General features: G+C 31.2%; 1 protein-coding gene across 2 annotated transcripts in view; it reads left to right on the top strand.

Moving 5' to 3' along the window:
• The window catches only part of EXOC2 (exocyst complex component 2), a 210,444-nt gene that overhangs the window by 142,181 nt on the left and 43,895 nt on the right, over positions 1-24,368 (top strand). For both annotated transcript variants that reach the window (XM_051970780.1, XM_051970781.1), the window contains 2 exons: positions 731-847; positions 10,850-10,991. In XM_051970780.1, the coding sequence (XP_051826740.1) occupies positions 731-847; positions 10,850-10,991 (259 nt within the window). The remainder of the gene's footprint in view (positions 1-730; positions 848-10,849; positions 10,992-24,368) is intronic.

Genomic DNA, 24,368 nt, shown 5'->3' with positions numbered 1-24,368 from the left:
GGAAGAAGCAGATATAGCTAGGAGGAGAACCAGGAGAGAGTCGTTGTTTCAAGGAGGAAAGAATGGTCCATGTTGTCAAAGACTGCAGAGGTTAAAAATAATAAGGAATGAGAAAAGGTCATTGGATTTGACAGTTAAAAGATCATTGGTAATTTGGCATACATCTTGACCACCTCATAAAAATATTGAGAAAAATTTTTTTAATTCCTTGTAGGTAAACATTATATATTAGGGTATAATTATTTAACAAAGTCTCAAAAACTTTTTGAATTATAGATGGCAGTCTTTATATTTTCTTTGTGACTAATTATAGAAATGTCTTTATATTTTAAAAAAAAGCAAAAAGCTTTCTTTTTAAAGATTAAGAAGTAGATTAAACAAACAAAAAGAAATCAGTAATACAACAGAACTTTCTGGGGAGGGTATACAGATATATAACATTATTTATGGATTATATCACATTTGTTATATGTAACTGTTAAATTTTCTAAGGAACACAATTTAATTTTTGGTTTATCTGAATCCATGTAATAACATATCATTGTAAAGAATTCTTCTATAGTTCCTTTGTGAATATTAGAAAAGAAACAACTAAGGAAAAAACTATCAAATGATATTTACGAAAGAACATGTTCAAAGCAAATTTAAAAATAAATAAATGTTCTCTGTACTGTTCTGCTGTTTGTTTACTCTTTTAAATTTAATATTCCCAAAATCTATTTTGCTTTAGGAGCAGCGGCTTTTGATAGTCCTAAGTAATTGCTGTTACCTAGAACGTCACACTTTCTTAAATATAGCTGAACATTTTGAAAAACACAACTTTCAAGGAATAGAAAAAATAACACAGGTAAGTAGAAATGTTCATGTAAAACTTAAAAGGTAATTATTTTAATACAACTTACTTTTCAGGTTATTTTCCCGTCTCTCTCTCTATTTAACCTTAAAAACATCTTTATAATACAAACATGATACTCTATTTCTTTTGAGAACTTTTTACCCTCAAAGTAGCTTACTAGTTAATCTTCTGAGAAGATTATTTACCTCCTATATAAAAGCACCTCTCAAAAATTAAAGAGCATGAAAGAAACAATTCAATTCTTGAGGAATTCAATTCTTGAGGAAGCACTGCATTTGATCCATAAAGGAAAGTTTTGAAAGCTGTATAAACAAGCCTACAGTTAGCAGCAAAGCAAAAGGGAAAGCAGCTCTCTGCAATTATTGTAAAGATCTTCTTTCTACCTGTTTCTCCCAAGTAAATATTTATTCTTTTCTTGCTTGTTGGTCCCATTCTACTCAGCTGTCGTGCTAAAAGTAAATAACTTTTCTCATAAAAGTTGTCAGAGTTTTTGCCCCAAACAAAAACATTTATTTTTTTCCTCCATTAAAATTATAGGTTTAGACTGAATTCAAGTTCCCTGTTTAAGTAAGTTTTAAATTTTAAATTTTAAAAACAAGTTATATTTTGTTGTTTATTAGTTTTCTTGAATAAGGAGAGTTGCAAAAAATAAAATAACCTTGTCATTAAAGGTTTGTTTCTTCCTGGGCAAAGGGTTATCAGATTTCTAAGTAAAGCTGTACTAGAATTACTTTTTATTGTCAGTACAGTTTTCCTAATGCAAAGAATGAGAGATCATAATCATGCTAATCTTATAGTCTTAAGTACATTCTTGATGAATTGCATCGTTTTATTAAGATGATGGCTCTTATTCATGAACTCTAGATTGGGATTTTTTTTTTCAAAGAATGAAAATGTCAAGGTGGGCGGCTTTATATGTGTGTCTCGTTTTCCTGCCTTTTCGTAAAGATTAATCATCCTGATGAGAAATGTTGTGACTTAGGGCTTTTAGGGCCAAGTGTCTAGTTTATTTCCAGAAATTTTTTGTTGTTTACAAGTAAAAGGTTATCTCTTCCAGTACAATGTGAATATTTTTCTCTCAGAATAGTACTTCATTTTTATAGTATTATCTAATAATGGTACCACCATATTTGCTGGAGATCATTTTAATGACATCCAAATGTTGTATATGATGAATAGGAGCTAGTTATTGCAGAAGTAAAAATCTTGGTTTTTATTTATTTTTTTTCTAGTTCCGAGTATAAGCCTACATTAACAATGGTTTTACAGAGTAACAAGAAGGAAATGCTTTCTTATTACAGAGTAATAAATAGGAATATACTTAGGGGGTCACCAGATTGTTACAACAAAAACAGCATGTTGATACCTTTTCTTTTTTTAATCTAAACTGTTTTGGTGATCTAGATTACATAGATAATTCAGTAAATACTTGAAACTAAAGATGCTTTTCTTTCTTTCTTCTTCACCTCAAAAATAAGCAATTTTTTAAAAAATAATTTGTACCTTAAATTTTAAATTGATCAACCATATCAGAATTCTGTACCAAACTTGACAATATTTAAAGGAGGGATTCTTAAATTTTTTTGATGGTACAGACCCCTTTGACAGTCTGGTCAAACTTGTGAACCCTTTCTCTCAATATGTTATTAAATGCATAAAATAAAATAAAGATTACAAAGTAACCAAATTATTAAACTACAGTTGTATACATAGTTACCAAATACCTTTTTTAAAAAGTTCACGGAACTTAGGTTAAGATCCCTTGACTTAGTGAATGATATCTTTGTAGTCATTCCTTATAGCAGGTAAATTCATTGATGACAGGAAACCACCACAAAGGTGTAGGGTTTTTTTTATGTTGATAAAAAGGAACTGCTAACCAGCTGTGAATATCAAACCCTTAACTCCCTTCCTTTTCAAAAGCCAATAGTCTCTGTGAAAGGGGGTGCTACTGTTGAAAGTAAATTTATTCTTCTTGTTTCTAATTCTATTGAAGTCTCTGCTCTCTGAGAGATAGTTACTTAATATGGGGCTCCTAAGATAATACATTAAATTCTAGGGTCTGCTTGGATTTGCTCTAAGTCATCATCTGACTAATTAATAGGGCTATATTTAAGCTAGGATTTCTTCTGTTACTGAAAACTCTTTTGTATGAACTTGTGGCAAGTAAAAGTGTAAAATGATTAGTTTTTTCTTGCTTCAATGTGTGAGTTGAATTCAAGTTGGCATATGTAAAGGAAATAATTAGGGATAACTTTTTTTAAAAATAAGATACACTTACTGTGTATCTTTTTAAGCATGAATCCAGTTCTGATAATTGTGTACATTCAAAATTAGAGCTGAAATTATAAAAGGAAGATATGGAACAGTCATAATCTTTTGGTATTAAAAATGTGTTTTTAAAACCACAGAAGAAAATAAAAATTGGTACATTGCCAGTTTGACAGATCTGTGTTTTGGACTTTGTGAGCAGTTGTTTCTAGAATCAGCTGGCCATACCAAGGTGATCCCTCAGAGTGGTTTTTGAAAAGCATTTCCCATTAAAAACCTTAAGCCAAACTTGTTTCACTTTGATCACAAGTAATTTTTTTTTTCAAATATACAAATCCATTTTCTTCCATTTTAATTTAGAGTCACTATCGGTGGCACTTCCTTGGTTTTGTTCTTTTCTGGAAAAATTGTCATTAAAAAATCCTAGAGGTTTTTATTTAACATTTGTAAAAGTAAATAGAAGGCTGCTAGCCCATTGTAAATATGCTAGCAAAATTTACTACAAGAAGTTTTTGATTCTACCTCTACTCCCCACTTTAAAATCTTACTTAAAGAAGGGAGTAGAAGAGGAAGGAACCTGTGGCTGTATTGTTGATAATATCAGTAAGTTTTTGCACATAGTTTTATTTAGATAAATGTAACTGTGTGATTACATGGAATTGTTTCATCTCTTTAACAATACTATTCCATATTCCATCTTTTTAAGTGTTCTGAGATTTCAGAGAATAGCCAATAGCTGCTGATTGTGAATGTGTCATCTTCATTCTTAACCTCTTTAGAAATTTAATTTTGTCCCCACTGTGGCCTCTTTTGCCTCTACATTTTAACCTATATCTGAACTAGATACTTGTTTTTGATATGTCAGCGGGAAGTTCCTTTATAGAAAAATTTATTCTAAAAACTTTTCAGTTGTGAAATGTATTTCACATATAATAATGATTGGATATTAAAATTATTTTAAATATTTTTAGTTTTATTAACCCTTTGTTTTTACATTTATAGATTACCCCCACTTTTTGAGAGGGCTCTTGTAACCAAAGTAAAGTAGCTAAAATAAATGTATGGAATGATCTCATCTGAAAGCATAAGCAGCATTTCACATTTATAATACTCCTCTCCATCTCTCTTTTTAAAAAATTAACAAAAATCTATTTTCTTCCCACCCCATTAGGAAAAAAAAGAAAGAAAAACTTATTTCTTATAACACAGTCCAACAAAACAAATTCTCTCAGTGGCTGGGTCCAAGCTATAAATGTCTCATTTTCACCCTGTAAAGAATAGAATATTTCATTATCAGTCCTCTAGAATTGTGAATAGTCATTGTATTGATCACAGTTCTTCCATATTAGAAAACCAAGTAATTTTAAAGATAATAAACTTACTCCCTTTTGAATGAGATAAATGGCACACATAATATTATAAGCTTAAAATATTTAAAATGATTACTTTTTCCCCTTCTGGGATTATCTGAGACAACTAGGTCTACTTTGTGCTCAATGTGCATGTGTATATGTAAGTTGATCTATAAAACTTGGTCCCTTCCTGTCTTCAAGGACATTAATAGTCTGGTTAAGAGATAAAACTAAGTGGTTTATAATAATAGAAGATTGCATGTGTATAATTATGTAATAAAGATTAAAAGTTCTTTGGAAGTTTAGTGATAATTGTAATTGCCAAGCAGACATTCATGGAGGAGATAGAACTTACTAATCTGGGTCTTAAAGCATAGTCAGTTGTGGGATACCTTAGGGAAGACAGAATCCCATCTGACAGAATTAACATAAATTGATTTTTTATACTAGTTGTTCATAATGTCACAAGAGACTATAGTCCACATGTGTTTGCTTTACTATGAAGTACAGCTGTAGCATGTGCACATGAGGAAGAGGCAATATTACATGCACCATTGTAAACCCATGGGAAAACCTGGGGGCTTTCCCACTAATACTTATTATTGACTTCTTATCACATTCCCCACAGCAGCTATTTTAAATGTCTTTTACCCTCCTCAAGTCCCTATCTTTATCTCTAATGCCTCACCTTCAACATACTATTACAACATATATTATCTTGCATAGTAATAACACAAATGAAGCCCAAGATTCAAATTTCATGGTGCTGTATGCTTCTCCTAGCCTTAAGCTTGAAGTGACTTCATTTTACTCTTGTGATTCTTTAAACAAAAATATGTGTGTGTTTGTGTATGTGTGTATATATGTATGTATGTAGGTGTATATTTGTATATGTGTATATACACATTTATATATATAGTGTTTTGCAAATCTTATGTATGTACATTAGCCCCCCTTCCCACTATCTTAGAAATATTCCTCAAATAACTTGGGGAAAGAGCTTGTTTATTTAGTATTTAGATACCATTACTTTAATATTTTTATACTGCCCCAGTGAATTAATATCTCAAAGGAATCTCATGTACTAGTGTCATGGTATTTTCGGGGCTCTCTTCCACTTTTCTACTAACAGAATATCATTTTCCCTGCTGTTCTGACAAGAAGAAGGAAGTATTGAGAACAATAGAAAAGAAGCAGTAATTAACCTCAATATTTGTTATCCCTTAAAGGCATTTTAAATTAAAGAAAACTTGCCATCCACTATTGTTATACGCATATGTGAAATGGTAACCTAACATATGCTTAACTATAATTTATTTAGTGGTGATGCAGTGGCAAGAACATAGTTAAATTACGACATAAAACACAGTTTTTTATGAGAAGCTCTGTGTGTGTGTGTGTGTGTGTGTGTGTGTGTGTGTGTGTGTGTGTGTGTGTATTAGGCAAAATTTCCAAATTATATTGTGGTATTGTTTTTTAAAGTCTTGGTAAATAAACCAGTGCCATCTTTACTAGGGAATACAAAGTTTAAAAATGATTATTTATATTTGATAAATTGTTGTTTAATAATATTTTTATAATGTTATCCTTCCATCTGTCCTGGAATCTATCTGTAAGGCATTAAGGAATAAATATTAAAACTTTTGAATCCAATTACTTAATTCATTTATTTTGTATTTAATGATTCTAGTATAGATTTTTATTGTACCTCAATTAAAATGTTTCTGTAATGATGGTCAAATTGAAAGTATTCCTTTTATCAGCTCTGAAATAAAAAATTTATTTCTATTTTCATGTCTGTTTCATGCAGAAACTAATATTTTCTTCAAAATAAAGAGGAATTTTTACTAAAAATTTTCTAAAATCAAAAGCTAAAATATCACAAGCACTTTTGCTTTAAATACAATTTATGATCAAAGATGATCAAATTCTATTCTAATGTAGTAAATAACACATGATATATAAAATCAGAGTATCTTTTAATATATATTTTATCTTCAAATTGCTATTTGAGAAAAAATAATTACTAGCTATTGCAGACAATATTGAAGCTAAAAATAAAATGGATGTCTCAAAACTATAAACATTTAAATAAATATTACCCCCCAAAATGCTACTTCAATTTTTGTCTCTGTAATAGAAATATACTTAAATACACAGAAGATCATAGATTTGGAGCTGGAAATGGCCTTAGAGGTCATTTATTCCAGTCCCTTCATTTTACAAATGAAGCAACTGAGACCAAAAGAACTTGAGTTATAAACCCAGACAATAGAAAATAAGGAGTAGAACAATATTCAAACATAGGCCTTTGGATTCTAAATCCATTGCTCATTCCACTGTATTAGATGCTTAACAATCAATAAAATCTAAAGCTAAGCCTTAGAGCATAGAAAAATTAAGGAATATTCTTGAAGACAGGAACTGTTCATTTTGTCCGTATATTTCTAGCAACAGGCATAATACTTTTCATATGATAGATTTTTAATACATCTCTGTTGAATCGATTTGCAGATTGTTTTGATGACATGAGCCAGTAATATATTTGTAATCATAGTAGTATTAATAGCTAACATTTTTATAAGTATTTAAGGTTTGTAAAACACAACACATCTCATTCAATTCTAATGACAACATGACTATGGCGGTGCTGTCACTATCCTCATTTTTCAGATAAGGAATCCATGACTAAAAGGGTAAATTACAGAGCTACTCACTTATCTGAGGTGCAATTCAAACTCTAATCTCCCTTGACTACAAGTTCAGAGCTCTCTCTCTTAATGCTAAGTTGCATTAAATGTGCAAAATAATAAAATGGAAGTGTACTTTTTTCTTGGTATCTACCACATTATTAATCACTAGGATTTCTTTTTCTTTGGAACAATGTATATTAACTGGGAGATAAAATGTTTGACCCAATCTTCTATTCTCCTCCCCCTTTTTTTTTCCTGTCTTGTCTTGCTTTTCTAGTTCCTTGTTTTATCAATTTTTTTCACCCTTTTCACATCTCTATCCTTTTAAGTCAGGAATGATAGCTCACACCTGTATAGTACTCTGTTGTTTAAAAGGCATGTTAACCACAATAAACCTTTGAGGTAGATTGAACAAACATACCTATTTTAAAAATGAAGAAATTGAGGCCCAAGAAGTTAGTTGACTTACCCATAGTCACAAAGTAAATATACATTGGAGCCATGTCATGAAAACAGGTGATTTTTCTGTCCATGGTTCTTACTACATCTTGCTGCCTTCTTAGTAATAAAAGTATAACCCCAATTCCAGAGCCCATTGGTATAGGACTTTCTCCTTATTGGTTGAGATAAATGCTGGCCTCTGTTAGGGGCAGGGCAGAGTTGTCAAGAACTTAGAAAGAGAAAAGCTCTTACAGTGTTCTTCAAGTGCTCTTCACTCTTTTGGGGCACTTCTGGCTTCCAACTTGGAGATACCAGTTAGCATCTTCCATTCTAATAATTTGGGTTTTTTTTAAATAGCTTAGGGCAGTGCAAAGGTGTCAAATTTGTGTCCAGGATACATGAAACCCCAGTGTAACCAGAACAAGATTAAAATCTAATTGGGAAATGTTTAACAAAATAAATAAATATATAATAAAACATAGCTATTGTAAATTGCATTTTTCTAAGGTTACATCAGTAGGAATTTGTTTTGATTTGAGTTTGATACTAACCTCAATGTAGTGGGTATAGAGCTGTTCTCAAAACCAGAAAACATGGGTTCAAAACCTGCTTCTGACACATTGTGATTCTGTGACCCAGGGCATGTTCTTTAATCTCCCTGTGCTCAGAACAACTAAGTTTCTAAAGTTGTAGAGAAGGTACAGATCTGTGACCCACACCATTGAAATCACAGGTTCTCTGAGAAAAAGAAAAAACATACACATGTACATAGTAATACTTCATCCTATATAGAGTTCCTTTATGTTCTACAAAAACTCTGATATACAGCAACACCATGAGATAAATAGTTTAATGTATAATATAGTGTATAATATCATTTATGCAACATATATACTCATTACATATGTAGAAAATTTATTTATATATAAAGTGTGTATATACATGCATATTCACACATCTATACATACATATAACATACACTTATATAGCATCATTTACAGCAAAAATGAGGTTTTGAGGAATTAAGTGTCTTGCCCAGGGCCTCATAGATAAGATCATTTCTTAGACTCTTCATTTTGTATATACCTCATATATAATAAGCATTTAATAAATGTTTATTAAATTGAATTATATTTTATTTATCAATATATTTATTTTTCTTATCATCCCTACTAAATTGTTAGCCAAGGGCAAGGAAGCATGTTTTAGTTGTGTTTCTTTCTCTGCCAGCACCTTGTTTGTCTTTTGTCGCAGATAGGCATATAATAAAAGAATCCCAAAGAGAAAGCATTCTAGGAAGTAAAAATACAGTATAAGTAAAAACCCCAGAAGAATGACCATAGCATTTATAGCAGACAATAAAGAAATGGAGAATATTTATTTAGTGTATTAAAAGAAATGTTGAACAGATATCATGGGACCAGATTTTAATTGTATCAATATGGTAGTAAATAGGGAGTTATTATAGATTAATACAAGGGCATGATCTTCCATGATGTAAAATTTACCCTACATATCACCAGTTCTACCTAATAAACTATTAATTCTTCTAATTTGTTAACATGCTTAAAATTTTTTTAAGCTGTCTGTATTTTCTGCTTGTATTTTCTCATGGAGTCATGATAATTTTTATCATGTACTAAAAAAAAAGGAACATGGCACAAGAGCACTAAATATAATATCACAGGACCTGACCAGATTCTGGATGAGCCATCTCAATGACTTTGAGCATGTCACTTAACCTCTTTAGGTGTCTATCTCCTCATCTGAAAAATCAGGCTAGAGAAGAGGATGATAATTGGATTAGATGGTCTCTGAATAAACTTCCAGCTTGAAATCTATAGACCTCCCTTTCTCAGGTTTCAGAAGGGTATTCTCCACTTTTAATGTGCCAGAATTTAAACTAGTATTGTCAGTATTCATAATACATAAGATGTTCTGATTCTACTTGTCTTTAATATTATGTGAACATGCAAGATGTAGTGAAAAGAATACTGGTATTGGAGTAAGAAGATCCAAGTTTAAAATCTTTAATTATCTACAGGACTCTTAGGCAAGGCATTTAATGTATTTTAATTAACACAATTTAATCTGTGATGTTGGTATTTTCTCTATGATTTCTTCTCTATAATAGGAATTCTTATATACTATCTACCTTACAGGTAGTTTCGAAGAAAACACTACAGATTGTAAAGTGCCTTATTATGTAAAGTGTTGCTATTGATAATATTAACAAGTGTTGCTAGTAACAATATTACTACTATTAACAATTATTATTATAATAACTACGATTTATATAGCCCTTTAAGGTTTAAAGGCATTTTACTCAACTACATGTTGTATACCAATGTTCCACACTTTTATTCAAGTAGAGACTTCGCTTCCACTAATATTTATTATATATAGTGATAATTTTAATCAACCTATGGGATTTCACTTAAGCTATCAAATGATTATAAAAATGTAAGCAAGATCCAGATCCATTAATTTGCTCACCAGTTTTCCCTGATATGTACACTAGTTTTCATTTTGCACAGATAATAACAGCCAGAAACATTTGCATGCCTTTCTGAAGTAGCTGTTATGCAATTATAAATATTATTTTAAGAGCTTTTTTTGAACAAGCTAACTTCATAAGAAAATTTTAATTGATACTAGAGATTTTTTTTTTAAATTACAGAGTATGTGAGAAGGCCAAGACAGAGTTACTGTCCTCTATATCTTTTGTATCTTACATATTGTTGATTAATCTTTATGGTGAATATCTTGAGGCACAGCAAAATCCCAGAATGCCTTCTATTTTTTCACAAAAAAAGAGATATTGGCAACTATAATATTATCAGAAGAAAACTAATTTTATTGTGCTTTGGAGTGTCTAAATTTTAAAACAAAATATGTAATTGAAACTTTAAAGTTGACTACTCACTGGACATTATGACTATAATTTCTTGTGTATTACATCTGTATTTATAATTTCTTATTATCTAGACAATTAGTAAGGTGTTCTTAACAAATTTCATAGTTAAAACTAAAGTGGTTATAATTCTTAAAACTTCTTGAAGTAAATGTGCTCTTAGTGGGCTTTAAAAATTATGGTTTTTTTGTTAGAAAAATTCTGTTTTAATAATAAAAGGTAATTCTAAAGTACATTTGTAAGTTATTATCATTGTTCTCTTTTGTTTTCTCAAATAGAAGATAAATTTTAATTTTTTTCCTCCCAATTTATGTATTTATAGGTTAGCATGGCTTCATTGAAAGAGTTAGATCAAAGGCTATTTGAAAATTACATTGAGTTGAAAGCAGATCCTATTGTTGGCTCCTTAGAACCTGGAATTTATGCAGGCTATTTTGATTGGAAAGACTGCTTGACTCCAACAGGTAAACAGTTTTAAATTATAAATATTTTAAGGGATATAGAACTCAAATAGCAAAAGTTGATAATAGATAAAGTTTAAGAAAACACTATATGGTTAAATCACTCCATTTTATCCCAACTTTTCTCAGGTTTACTATTTGATTTTAGATGTTAAGAAGCAAAACAAAAGGTTCTGAGATTTGGTGAATTTTTTTTTGTATTTTTTTTAATGGCTTGTAAATTGTCCTTAAATAGTCTAAAATGGTTAATGTATCTTTTAATAATTGATCATCTCAATCATACTTTCTGTGGTCTCCTTCATTATTTATGTATAATTGGTAAATTGTAAGTGATTGTGTAATGAATTCTTGACAGCCATCAATTATTTCTTAAAATCTAGTTTCTCCTATAAAAGACCTTATTAGTGATGGAGTTAGAAAAAATGTGTAGGAGTAAAATTACTACAGTAATCTAGCAAGTAAAATTAAACTACAGAAGAATGAATAATATATTAACAGAATTTTCTTCATCATATCAAATAGTCACTTCAAGTATCCTATATAGCATGTTTTAAAATAATGAATTTATTTTTCTTGGTAGAAGTTATCTGTTTCTTTTTTCTTTCTTTTCTTTTCTTTTTTTTTTTCCTGAGGCAATGAGGGTTAAGGGACTTGCCCAGGGTCATATAGCTAGGAAGTGTTAAGTGTCTGAGATCAGATTTGAACTCAAGTCCTCCTGACTTTAGGGCTAGTGCTCTATCCAGTGCTCCACCTAGCTGTCCCCTGTTAACTATTTCTTTAAGTGAACTTTTTGATTCCTCAAATACCAAAGTACCTGTGAATTATTTTAATTTAAAAACAAAGTGTCTACAAAATTGTAATCAATAATAAAATATTCACACCAAATATGTCTTCCTGAGACTGTATGTGTATAATAATTGATTTTGATGATCATTTAAAATGATTAAAAAGCCACTAAGGTAGCTTGTGAAACTTTTTTTCCTCACAGAATTTAAAGGTGTAGCACAGAAGATAAGTTAAATCAAAGTAATCTTGTAATTAAGTTAATAAAAAAAGTACAGATATATAATCCTGGCTTTTGCTTTCATCATTAATAGTAATGATGGAATCCCAGTTTGAAGATATCAAAATGATTAAGAATATTATAATCAAATTCTTTACTTATCTCAAATCAGGACTCAGGGTCCCAGCTCCTTTCTACATGATTTGTCCTCGTTTACAAGTAAAGCAAACTGATTACTACTGTAGCCTTTGAATGAGTCTTTGTGTACCAATTTTATTTTAACAAACATCCTCTTCTGTGTGTCAGGCAAGGAGAATATGGTAAACTAGAAAACTGGCCTTGTGGTCAGACAGACTTGGGTTCAGATCTGGCTGTAGATGATCTTGGTCAAATCAGCAAGCATATATTAAGCAGCTTTGTGTGCCAGGCACTGTACTGTAAAGGACTGAAACTCTTAAAAGGTATGCTTGAATCAGACAACCAAGCACTTAAAACTAATTACCTATTTGACAATGACTCTGTTAGCACATGTTTGGAAAAATGGCCCTTCTCACTGTTCCATGCTGGCTCAATGTTTGGTGTATACAGATAGTCGTAGGCAAAGATTCGAGGGTAGGGTGAGACAAGCAAGACTCACTTTGCAGCAGAATGAGGAGGAGAGAAGTTGGTCGCAAGCCTCTTGGCAGTTTGTCTGTCTCTTTCACTTCTTCCCCTAAAGACCAAGGACTTTTACTTATCCTGACTCTGGCTAACCCCGAGGCCTTCCAGGGAGCTAGCTTGGACTTAACATTGTACTAAGCTCTTAGTATAAAAAGAGACAAAAAACAGACTTTAATTTCAAGGAGTTCAGTTTAATAGGGAAGACAACATGTGCATGATTATGTACAAACAAGTCATATAAAAGATAAATTGGAGGTGATCAGCAAAGAGTAATTCAATCTCTCACCATTCTACACAATTCTCTGAGACCTTAAATTATATAGGAATTGGTTATTTTCACTGAGACTTCCCTACATTGATCAAAATGATCAGTGACCCAGAGGTACTACCCTTTCACTATCCCTCCTATAAATTTTCTCCCTACCTCTGAGGGTTGGGAAGGGAAACCTAGCATTATTCTGGGTAAAGCTAAGATTTGAGGCTTAGAGCAATGCTGTAAAGTAGACAGGGCAGTTATTATTTTCCTTGTGATTACTGTTTAGGCAAGTTGACTCTTGAGTTGAATTTTTAAAAACTATTCAAATTTACTTTACTCTTTTTTTAATTGTTATTAACTTCAGAATGAACAAGCGCATCTTTAAGCACTGGGGATACAAAAAAAAAAAAAAGGGAAAGACAGGCTCTGCCTTCAAGGGAGCTTATAATATAATGGGGAAGACAATATGCAAACAAATATATACAAAGTAGAAAATGTATATATGATACATAGGAAATAATTAACAACAGGATGGCGCTAGAGTTAAAAGGAGTTGAGAAAGACTTCCTATGAAAGGTGATATTTTATTTAAGATTAAAAGGAATCCAGGCAAGTCAGAGGGTGGTATTGAAGAAGAAGAATGATGCAGGCATGAGGGACAGCCAGAAAAAATTCCCAGAACCAGGAGATGGAATGTCTTGTTCATGCAACAGGCAAGAGACCTGCAAGGAATCTAAGAATATATGGTAGGGAATAAGGAAAAGGAATACTGGAAAGGTAAGGGAGCTAAGTTATGAAGAACTTTGAATACCAAGCATTTGGTATTACTCCTGGAGGCAATAGGGAGTCGCTAGAATTTATTGAATAGCTGGGAGGACTATATGATCAAACCTGCATTTTAGGAAAATCACTTTGGTAACTGTCTGGAAGATGGACTGATAAGAAACTTGAGGCTAGCAAATCCTTCAGCAGGCAGTTGCAGCAATCCAGGTTTGAGGTGATGGGAGTCCCTGCCAGCTTGGTGGCAGTATCAGAGGAGAAAAGGGGGCATTTTGGAGAAATGTTGCAGAGGTAAAATGGGCAGACCTTAGCAACAGGGACTGGGAAGAAGGCTTTGAACTCCATAGTAATAGGAAAGATAAAAGAAGGGAATTAATTTTCAAAATATATTTAGCTAATTCTGATGTCTTTTTAAAATGTATATATTTTAAAATGCAAATTATTTAGGTAACTGATTAAACAAAACAATGGATGTCAGTGAACTCAGTGTGCTGTCCTGTTTATATCAATTTACAAAAAATCTAGTTGATTAATTTCATGATTCACGAAGAGCTATCCGTTAAAGCCATTGCCATCCTTTTTAAAACCTGACAACTGTTAAGCTACTCTCAGCCCTTTATTTGTGTTTGTATCAATGAAGATTATTCTGATTAGATTTGAGTCATATAACTGACTATTTTTACTTATGATTTTAATTTTACTCATAGTTGCCAAAATTTCATTTTATTTAGAAGCTCCAGATAGTAATACTCCTGTATAGTTCTATGTAGCTGATTTAAGAATTCTCTTGTTCTCTATAAAAATGTACCTCTTTAATGTCAAGATAAAAACTTTAATTTTTTTATTTTAAGTCATAATTTTATTTTAATAACCACAGTTGCATCAATCACGATGTTTTGTCAATTCAAATTTCTACAAGCCTGCTAGAAATGAGAGTTATCTGTTCAAAGAAATTTTATTTTGCTTATTAATGAAAGTATTCTTTAAATATGTCAGTTCCAATGCAAAGCACAGATTTTAGGAGTTTCGTTTTAATCTTAGGTATGTGTCACACAGTATCCAGTTTTGGTGTCAAAATGGTAACATGTTTTTACAACTGTAGGAACTGAAATTATAATGATATGGGGAAAGTATTCTTCAATTTAACAATAATATTTCTAAATTACTGATTTGTCTGAAAGAAAATCATCACTAAATATTTTAGTGCTCATAGCTATCTTTAAGAGTCTTACCTTTCAGGGACCATAAGTGACTTAGACTATAAGAAATTTTGCATCTATTATCTCCAATGTAAAGTCCTTCCTTGAAAAATTTCTGAAATTCCTCTTTTAGGAATTTCAGGTAGGCATATCCTTTGGGCCATTCACTTAATTCAGCAATTGAGTTTTTAAGAAATTGATTTTACTCATTCAGTCCTTCAGTTAACAATTATTGAACATTTCTTATGTGGAAGGCACTTCCTAGGTATACTATGGAATTCAGAGCTATGCAGTCTAATATAGGAAATAAGATGGTTCTTGATAGATATCTGTAGTAAAAGGCACCAAAGTGCTCTAAAAGTGTAGAATACTTTTTGTAAGAATAGGGAAGAGGGAAATACCATCATCCTCTAAAAATGTCAGATATTTGATTGCAGCATGTCATGAGACAACCAAAAATATTTTGGATTTGTACATTACAAGAAGGATAAGATGAAAAGTGTGGACTGCCAGAAAATTGACAAAAGAAATTATAGTGTTGCTGTACTGTATGCTGGTCAGATCATATATGGAGTAGTATCTTCAGTTCTAGAGGAAGAAGAAAAACTTGGAATCTTAGAGTCTCAGAATTTAAAGAAATCTCAGAGACCAGCTGTTCCAAGCTGTCTCTGAACAAAAATCCTTACAACAACAGGCACAAAAAAGTATACAACCAATCTGAAGACTTCCAGTGAATGGAAATTCACTGCCTTCTAAAGTAACCTCTTCCGTTTTAGATAGATCTAATGGTTAGGAAGTGTTTTCTTAAATTAATCCTAAATTAGCCTCTTTCCAATATTGGCCCATTATTTCTAGTCTTGTCTCCTGAGGCCAAACAGAAGAAATAGAATGTCTCTTTTACATGACAGTCCTTCCATAAGGATGAAGATAAATATTATGCCTTCCCCACAAGTTTTCTCCTCACCAGACCAAATATTTCTTTTGCTTCAAAAGATCTTCATATGGAATAATATTGAGATCCATTAACATATTAGCTGCCATTCTCCTGATTTATCCTGAGTTATGATTGTCCCTCCTAAAATGCAGAAAAATTCTATGAGAATTGAACACAATATTTCAAATATTTTCTACCCAGAATATAGTTAAAACTATCAGCCCCTTATCTCCAGACACTCATGCTCTCAATGCAACTTCAGAATAAATTATCTTTTTTGGTCATCCTCTCGCATTTTTGGCTCATTGAGAATGTAGTCCACTAAAATAACCAAATCTTTTTTAGACAGTTTTTTGTTTATCCACACCATCCCTCTCTTGTGGTTATAAATTTAAGAGATTAAGTAAACATATGAGACTCTTTATTATTATCCCTGTTAAATTTCATCTTACTAAGATTCTCTTCAATATTGTAGACTGTCAAGATTTTTTTGAATCCTGTCATCTAATGTATCTATTTAATCAGTTCCAAATTATACCTACCTATACTGTTTAATCCCCATCTTTCCATCTTTTCCACAAGAATAACTTGAGATTGACTATCAAGTGCTTCGCTATGTCTATATGATTGCTCTTATCTATCAGTTTAGCAACCTTGTCAAAAGAAAAAGAAAAGAAAATTGGGTTAATCTGGCATGACTAGTTCTTGATGAAATCATGTTGGCTATTTGTGGTTACTGTTTCATTTTCTGTTGTTCCCCTTATGAATATCCGAAATTTGCCAGGAATTGAGGTCAGGCTGGGTAACTGACTTCTACACTGCAGACTCTATCTCTTTAAGATTTTGTGATTTTTACACTAGATAAGCCAAAGAAGGAAGGCGTCATAGAGGTGATATTGGAGTTTCACAAGTTTTTATAGGTAAACATGAAAAAGGAAAATCATTCTAGGCAGAAAGTTGTAGAATAGGAAAACTGTGAGCCATCAGGAAGAATTTGTTTAGTGCCTATTTTGTGCTAGATACTCCTCTAGATTTATAAATATAAAATCAAAGCCAACCAGGCTTTCAGGGAGCTTATGTTCTTTGGTAGGTTTGTAGTGTAGTTAGTAGTCCATATTAGCTAGAGAATTAAATATAAATAAGGCAGCCAGGTGGCATAGTACATATAGTGCTGAACCTGTAGAGAGAAAGATTCATCTTCCTGAATTCAAATTTGTCCTCAGACTCTTACTGTGTGACTTTGGGCAAGTCACTTAATCTCATTTGCCTCAGTTTCCTTATCTATAAAATGAGCTAGAAGAGTAAATGGCACACCATTTCAGTATCTCTGACCAAGAAAACTTCAAATGGGGTCAGAAGAATTAGGCAGGACTGAAATGACCAAACAATAATAACAATGGGAAATGAAACCAAAGTAATAGGTTGGGCCCAAATTACAGTATGTCATGTTAAATTAAGGAGTATAGACTTCCAAATTGGTAAGAGAAGCCACTGAAGGTTTTTTAAGTAAAAGAATAAAAAGAAGTGACGTTTTAAGTAAATTTATCAGCCAATTGTTTAGCTTAGAGAGACTCTAGTGGCTGTTGTAGGCTCCCAGTAATTAAAGTACAAGGTAATAAGTTAAAGTACCACCTATTGGTATGGCAAAGAAGAGATGGAATGTGTATTTTTAAAAATCATTTAGCAAATTACTTATGTTTCATAACTGCATGTTGAGATTTCACCATACTATTCTATGAATGGTCACTATTAAATCACTTAAGAAGTTGGAACATTTGTAAAACATATATTTTCACACTTGGGTAAATTTACTTAAGAAAATTTTTCTTTTTTCTGTTATAACCACAATTTTGCCAAGAAGTATAATTGAGGTTACAATTGAAACTTAAACTTGTTAAAAATAAAAAAAAAAAATAACCTTTGTTTTCCACAAATTAGAAGGAATACATAAATTATTTTAATTAATTTGTTTCTCTTTATAGATTACAGTTTGATTGTGTGTATATATGTATATCAAAGAAATTACCTAACCTTTTAATTCAGGAATCAATGTACCCCTATAGAAATTATTTCCTCATTTAATTTTTAAGATAAATTGAATAGTTATCAACAAAAATGATCAAAAAAGAAAGGGACAAAAAAAAAAAATCTCACCCTAAAGTCTTAATTTTTAATTAGACCAGAAAAGAAAGAACAAGTTAACAAATTATGAACAAAGAAAATGCTTTTATTCCATGTCTCCTTTGAGGCCTCCAAAATTCAACTATTTTTGACTTCGCTTTCCTATTTTCTTTTCTTATTTTGCCTTTCTTTTTTCATTTCATCTTTTAAAGTTTCACCTGATTTTTCTTATTTAAGATTTTATCTTTGGTAGAAATATGAAGAAATTGAATGCATATGAGATTGAAATTGCATATTACACAAGATGACTCCCCTACATAATTATAGTCATTACTGAGTTTGACAGCTTTTCTTTAATGCTTAAATTTCCTGATAAGCTTGAGAACACATATTGTAAGAAATGTTATTGTCTGCTGAGTTTGTATTGTTTTTGCTTCTCTACAAGTCAAAAAAATTAAATCCATCTACTGTAATAGTCCCCAGTAGTAAACTTTATTTAAATTCCAAATATTTGTTTATTAAATTGACTTTACTACATTGAGACATACTTTCTAACCTGTGAAATATCCTACCCTATAGAAATTATTTCCTCTTTTAATTCTAACCTGTGGAATATCCTATACATTTATTGCTTTTTCAAAATAGTATGTTAGAAGTGTGGGAAATATAGTCAATTATATTTTTCCAGTCTATGTGCCATTTTCTAACTAGACTTTGAAAGCTAGGATTAAAATATAGGGTTCATCATTATTCTCAAAAACTTTAGAAAGTATTTTATTGCATGATACATTGTGTTGAAAAGACTTATAAAAAAACAATTATATTCATTGCTTTCAAGAAGATTATAGTCTGAAACAGACAAGACCATTGTAGACACACAGGTATAGGAAATAAAGCAGTAGAATAAAAATGTTAAATTAATACATGAATTCACAAGAGGACATATTTATATGGTAGGTAGAGGAAGGGAAAGTATTTATTTATTTTTTCACATGACAAATCATTACTGAACACCTGCCATGTATAAGGGACACTCCCAGCACAAACTGTTGTACAGCATAGTTCCTTCATTCAAGACAGTGTGAAGGAAGACTATTCAGTCTTTTAGGAATAAAAGATGAATAAGTTAATTATGATTCTTACCTGAGAAATTAAAGACCAGTCCCATTATCTTCCAGTGTTGTATGCTCCTAATTGAAGGCAATTCAAAGTCATTATAATCACCTTGAAATGGCAGCACTGTCAGTGCCCATTTTTAATTGCTTATACACAAAATCTTGACTGTTGACTCCATTCATTTGTGTCTGTAGTTGGTCTTTTCTCTCTTTTTAAAAAAATAACTTTGTCTTATTAAAAAAAAAAAAAACAACCTTAGCAAAGAATAGCAGGAAAAATTATAAGTGTCAACAATAATAAATTTGTTGCCATTTTATTATGATGATCAAATCTAGTTCTTAGTAAATCATATCTCAGTGGAATATTTGAGGTGTTTTCCTAAAATGTTATTAAGTCCAATGAGTCATGTTAAAAAAAAAAAAAAAAAAGGTGTATATTTAGCAATTTCTGTGTATTATTGAAGCAGAGTTGGTGGGTTTTCCCCCATCTTATATGTCAACTTCCTAGTACCCTCCACCTATAAGTGATTGTAATTTAGCTATTCAAACATTCATAACTTCTTGGGTTTGGTAAAAGATTTTGCAAACTTAACATATCAAACATAGAGTTCCATTTCTACATGTGAACTTTGGAGGTTGGTTGTTTTTTTCTCTTTTAAACATTTTTGTGCGAGTATGATCTGGAGTAAATCTCTTAATCCTCAATCAACAGTATTTATTGAACATCTCAATAGTACTACATCTTCATATTTCCACATAAAATTGCCTTTTCTTACTTACTGATTTTACATATTAAAGAATTAGCTAAATATATATATAAAATAATTTAATGTTTGGGAGGGGAAGTCATAAGTAACTCAGGAATTTTTTCATTAAATAAATGAAAAAGCTCTTATCAAATGCTTTTAATGCACAAAACATAGTGCTAAGTACAGAGGATACAAATAGAAAATCAAGTTAATCCCTGGGAGACCCAATGTATCAGAAGTTAAAACAAATTAATTAGGAAGACCCAGTGGTCCTTAAGTTTCAGGGGCAAGGCAGATCTTAATTCACTTTTTAAAATATTTTATCCATTGGTAAAAATCATATTCATATTTGATGTTGATGTATTTGATAGGGCTAAAGTCTTTCTTTCTCAGATCTTGACAGCTGAGAAGATTTATGTTACAGGACCTGCAAAAGTAATTGGCCAGTCTGATCTCCATTAAGGGTTGCTTCCCTAATTGTGGGAAGTGGGGCAGGGAAGCTCTGGTATTCCTGCATTATTGAATTATCCTTTTAATCTAGTAAGCATGCAGAGGGCATTTATTTGCTTGTGGGCAGTATTTCATTTGACAAGCATTTTTTTGATTAAGCATTCTTTGTAGTATTGTGCTACAGAATTGTCAATGTCCCAAAGGGATAATTTCTAATTACTGATGGTATTAGATAGATGCTACTTAACATTTTAAGGAAAACTCCATTTATTCTTATGTTCTCTGGTATTTTTTTTACTAGGAATGGCTGTTGTATTTTGTCAAATAAGAAGCAAACCTTTTTTAATCTTGATCCTCCCAGTAGAATATAACAATTAAAATAAGACAGTCTATACAAAATAGGACTGTCATGCAGGTCAAAAAGTGGAAAAGTGGCGCCACTATATAAATATATAGATAATTTCTACTCATCTTGGAAAAAGAAACATACATACATTTACAAAACAGATTACAAATAAGTGCATCATCCAGCTCAGTTCACTAAATGTTCATTAAGTACCTACTCTCTGTAAAACATACTGCAGGTTCTAGATATATGCATAACAGAAATAAGTCCCTGCCTTCAGAGAGCTTTTATTCTACAGAGATACTGCTGAATTCAAGGGTATGCAGAATTTGATAACCCTTTGGCCATAGTTCTAAATTGCTGTCCAGAATGGTTGGATCCGTTCACAACTCTACCACAATGTATCAGTGTCCCAGTTTTCCCACATCCCCTCCAACATTTATCATTGTCTTTTCCTGGCATCTTAGCCAATCTGAGAGGTATGTCATGGTACTTTAGAGTTATCTTAATTTGAATTTCTCTGATCAATAGTGATTTAGAGCATTTTTTCAAATGACTAGAAACAATTAGAAATATCTTCATCTGAAAATTATCTGTTCATATCCTTTGGCCATTTATCAATTGGAGAATAGCTTATATTATAAATTTGAGTCAATTCTCTATATATTTTAGAAATAAGGCCTTTATCAAAACCCTGGGATGTTAAAAAAAATTTTCCCTGTTTTCTGCTTTGTTTCTAATCTTTTCTACATTGATTTTGTTTATATAAAAACTTTTAAAATTTAATATAATCAAAATGATCCATTTTGCATTTCATAATGTTTCGTAGTTCTTTGGCCATAAATTCCTTCCTTCTTCACAGATCTAAAAAGTAGACTTTCCCTTGTTCCCCTAATTTGCTTATAGTACTACCCTTTATGTTGACCTCACCTTGGTATAGGGTTTTGGGTGTTGATCAATGCTTAGTTTCTGTTAAACTATTTTCTAGTTTTCCTGGCAATTTTTGTCAAATAGTGAATTCTTATCCCAGAAGCTGGAGTCCTTTGGGCTTATCAAACACTAGATTATATAGTCATTACAATAGTCATTACATAGTTATTGTGAACCTTAACCTATTCCACTAATCCACTACTGTGTATTTCTTAGCCAGTACCAAATGGTTTCGATGACTACTGCTTTATAATATAGTGTTAGGTCTGGTACAGCTAGGCCACTTTCATTTGCATTTTTTTTTTCAGTAATTCCTTTGGAAATTCTTGACATTTTGTTCTTCCAGTTGAACTTTATTATTTTTTTCTAGCTCTAAAAAGTAATTTCTTAGCAGTTTGATTTTTATGACACTAAGTAAATTAATTTAGGTAGAATTGTCATTTTTTTATTATTTTAGCTCCGCCTACTCATGAGCACTGATATTATTCCAGTTGTTTAGATCTAACTTTATTTGTGTGAAAAATGTTTTGTAATTGTGTTCTTATAGTTCTTGACTTTGTCTTGGCAGGTAGATTCTTAAATATTTTATTTTTATCTATATTTTATTTTTTATTTTAAATGGAATTTCTTTTTCTATTTCTTACTGTTGGATTCTGTTGGTAACATATAGAAATGCTGATGATTTATGTGGATTTATTTTATATCCTGTCACTTTGCTAAAATTGTTCATTGTTTCTAGTAGTTTTTAATTGATTTTCTAGGATTCTCTAAATATACTATCATATCATCTCCAAAGACTAATAACTTTGTTTCCTTATTACCTACTCTAATTTCTTCAATTTCTTTTTCTTTTCTTGTTGCTAATGCTAACATTTCTAATACTGAATAGTAATGATGATAGTGGGCAACTTTGTTTCACCCTTGATCTTATTGGGAATACTTCTAGTTTATCCCCATTACATGTGATGCTTGCTGATAGTTTTAGATAGATGCTACTTAACATTTTAAGGAAAACATCATTTATTCTTATGCTCTCCATTATTTTTTACTAAGAATGGCTGTTGTATTTTGTCAAATAAGAAGCAAACCTTTTTAATCTTGATCCTCCCAGTAGAATATAACAATTAAAATAAGACAATCTATACAAAATAGGATTGTCATACAGGTCAAAAAGTAGAAAAGTGGAGCCACTATATTTGAATTTTGAGAGTGCTCAATATGTTATACAAGGAAATAAAAATGATACTATAGAAAACAAAGACAAGAAGAGCATCTGGATTAGGCTGTATAAAAAGGAGGTCAGTACTAGAAGTGTCCATCATGATTATGAAATTGTTGAGGAATTGATTTTCAAGATATGTGTAATAAAGGATTCCAAACACCTGGAGGAAAGACAGAAAAAGTTATTATTCCTATCAATCAATAAGTATTTATTAAAGTACCTGCACCACGCAGTGGAGACACAACAAACAAATGCAAACAAGATAAAATACCAGTAGTTATTAACCTATACATTTACTTTTTTATAATCTACACATGTATTGAGGGAGTTGTAAGAAGGAAATAATAGGCTTTTATCAGAAGTATGCTATAGTAGACTTTATCTTAATCTGAAATATATAAAGTATAAGATCTTACTACAATTTTTAGTTGTTGGTTTTTTTTTTTAATGCTACCTTAAAAGCTCTCTTCCAACAAGTTTTTACCCTTTATATTTTAGTATTACACAACATCTTTATATAATAGGGAAATTTGTATTTGTTATATAGTGTTATTTGTCATTCTCAAAGAAACTATCCATTACACAGTTCAAGTGGGAGAAAATTTATAAATGTGGTTCAGTGGTTCACATGTTCCTATTTGTAGATGATATTGTGCTGTTTTTACCAAGGCCTGGAACAGTATACATTCCTAAATGTGTTCAACCTATCTACACAGGAAAAACGGGGAGAATAAGAATGCTTGTTGTTCCATCCTCATTAATATGTATACATATATAATAAGATTCACAATCAATAACGTTGATCTATTTTCATATACATCTTATTCTTATGACACTACTAATATATAATGAACTAGACTCAGAATTGAGAGAAGAAAAAAGGCTGGAATGTATTTGTTAAATGTTACTGCTTTTAATGACATTCATCCACACTGATGCTGTCACAGAGCTATCCCAAAATTGAAGTCAGTGAGTAATCGGTTTCTCATTTTGCTGTGTATTACCTAGAACAATGAAGAAAAATTCAGCAAAATAATTGAATGCATCCTTAAACTTTCTGAAATGTGTACAACAACATAACAACAATCATATCCTATCAACTATCAAGATTGCTGATTTAGCCTACTTATTTTAGAAAGGAAATTATACACATATTCCTGTTCTTTTCAACCCATTTCCTGACTTTGTGTTTCTGCCAAACAAAATTCATTTGCAGTGATTCAGATTTCTTTTCAACATATTCTGAATAAAAGGTAGAGCTAGGTTTTGCCATACCAAATAGTTCTTGATATGGGGGTAGGATTTGGAATTTAGCCTAATTGGTTAGTTGTTTGGCACTATTAGTAGCACTAAATATAATCAAAGGAAATATTCATTGGATGAACTTAATTTTTAAAAAGAAATAAGTTTCATTATTATTAAATCCTCTTAGACTTCTTTAAACTTCCTATTGCCACAATTTGCAAATTATGACTAAATTCCCTCATCATATCAACTAGATGTTTTGCTTAGTTTTTGATATACTTAGTTTACTCTTGTTAATTTGAATCTGCCTTCCTCCATTGCATGGAACACAAGTATTGTTTTCAGAAAAACAAAATGTGAAATATGGATT

This window comes from Antechinus flavipes, chromosome 1 (assembly GCF_016432865.1).
Source record: "Antechinus flavipes isolate AdamAnt ecotype Samford, QLD, Australia chromosome 1, AdamAnt_v2, whole genome shotgun sequence".
Taxonomy (NCBI): Eukaryota; Metazoa; Chordata; class Mammalia; order Dasyuromorphia; family Dasyuridae; genus Antechinus; species Antechinus flavipes.
This window is presented reverse-complemented; position numbering and strand designations above follow the sequence as displayed.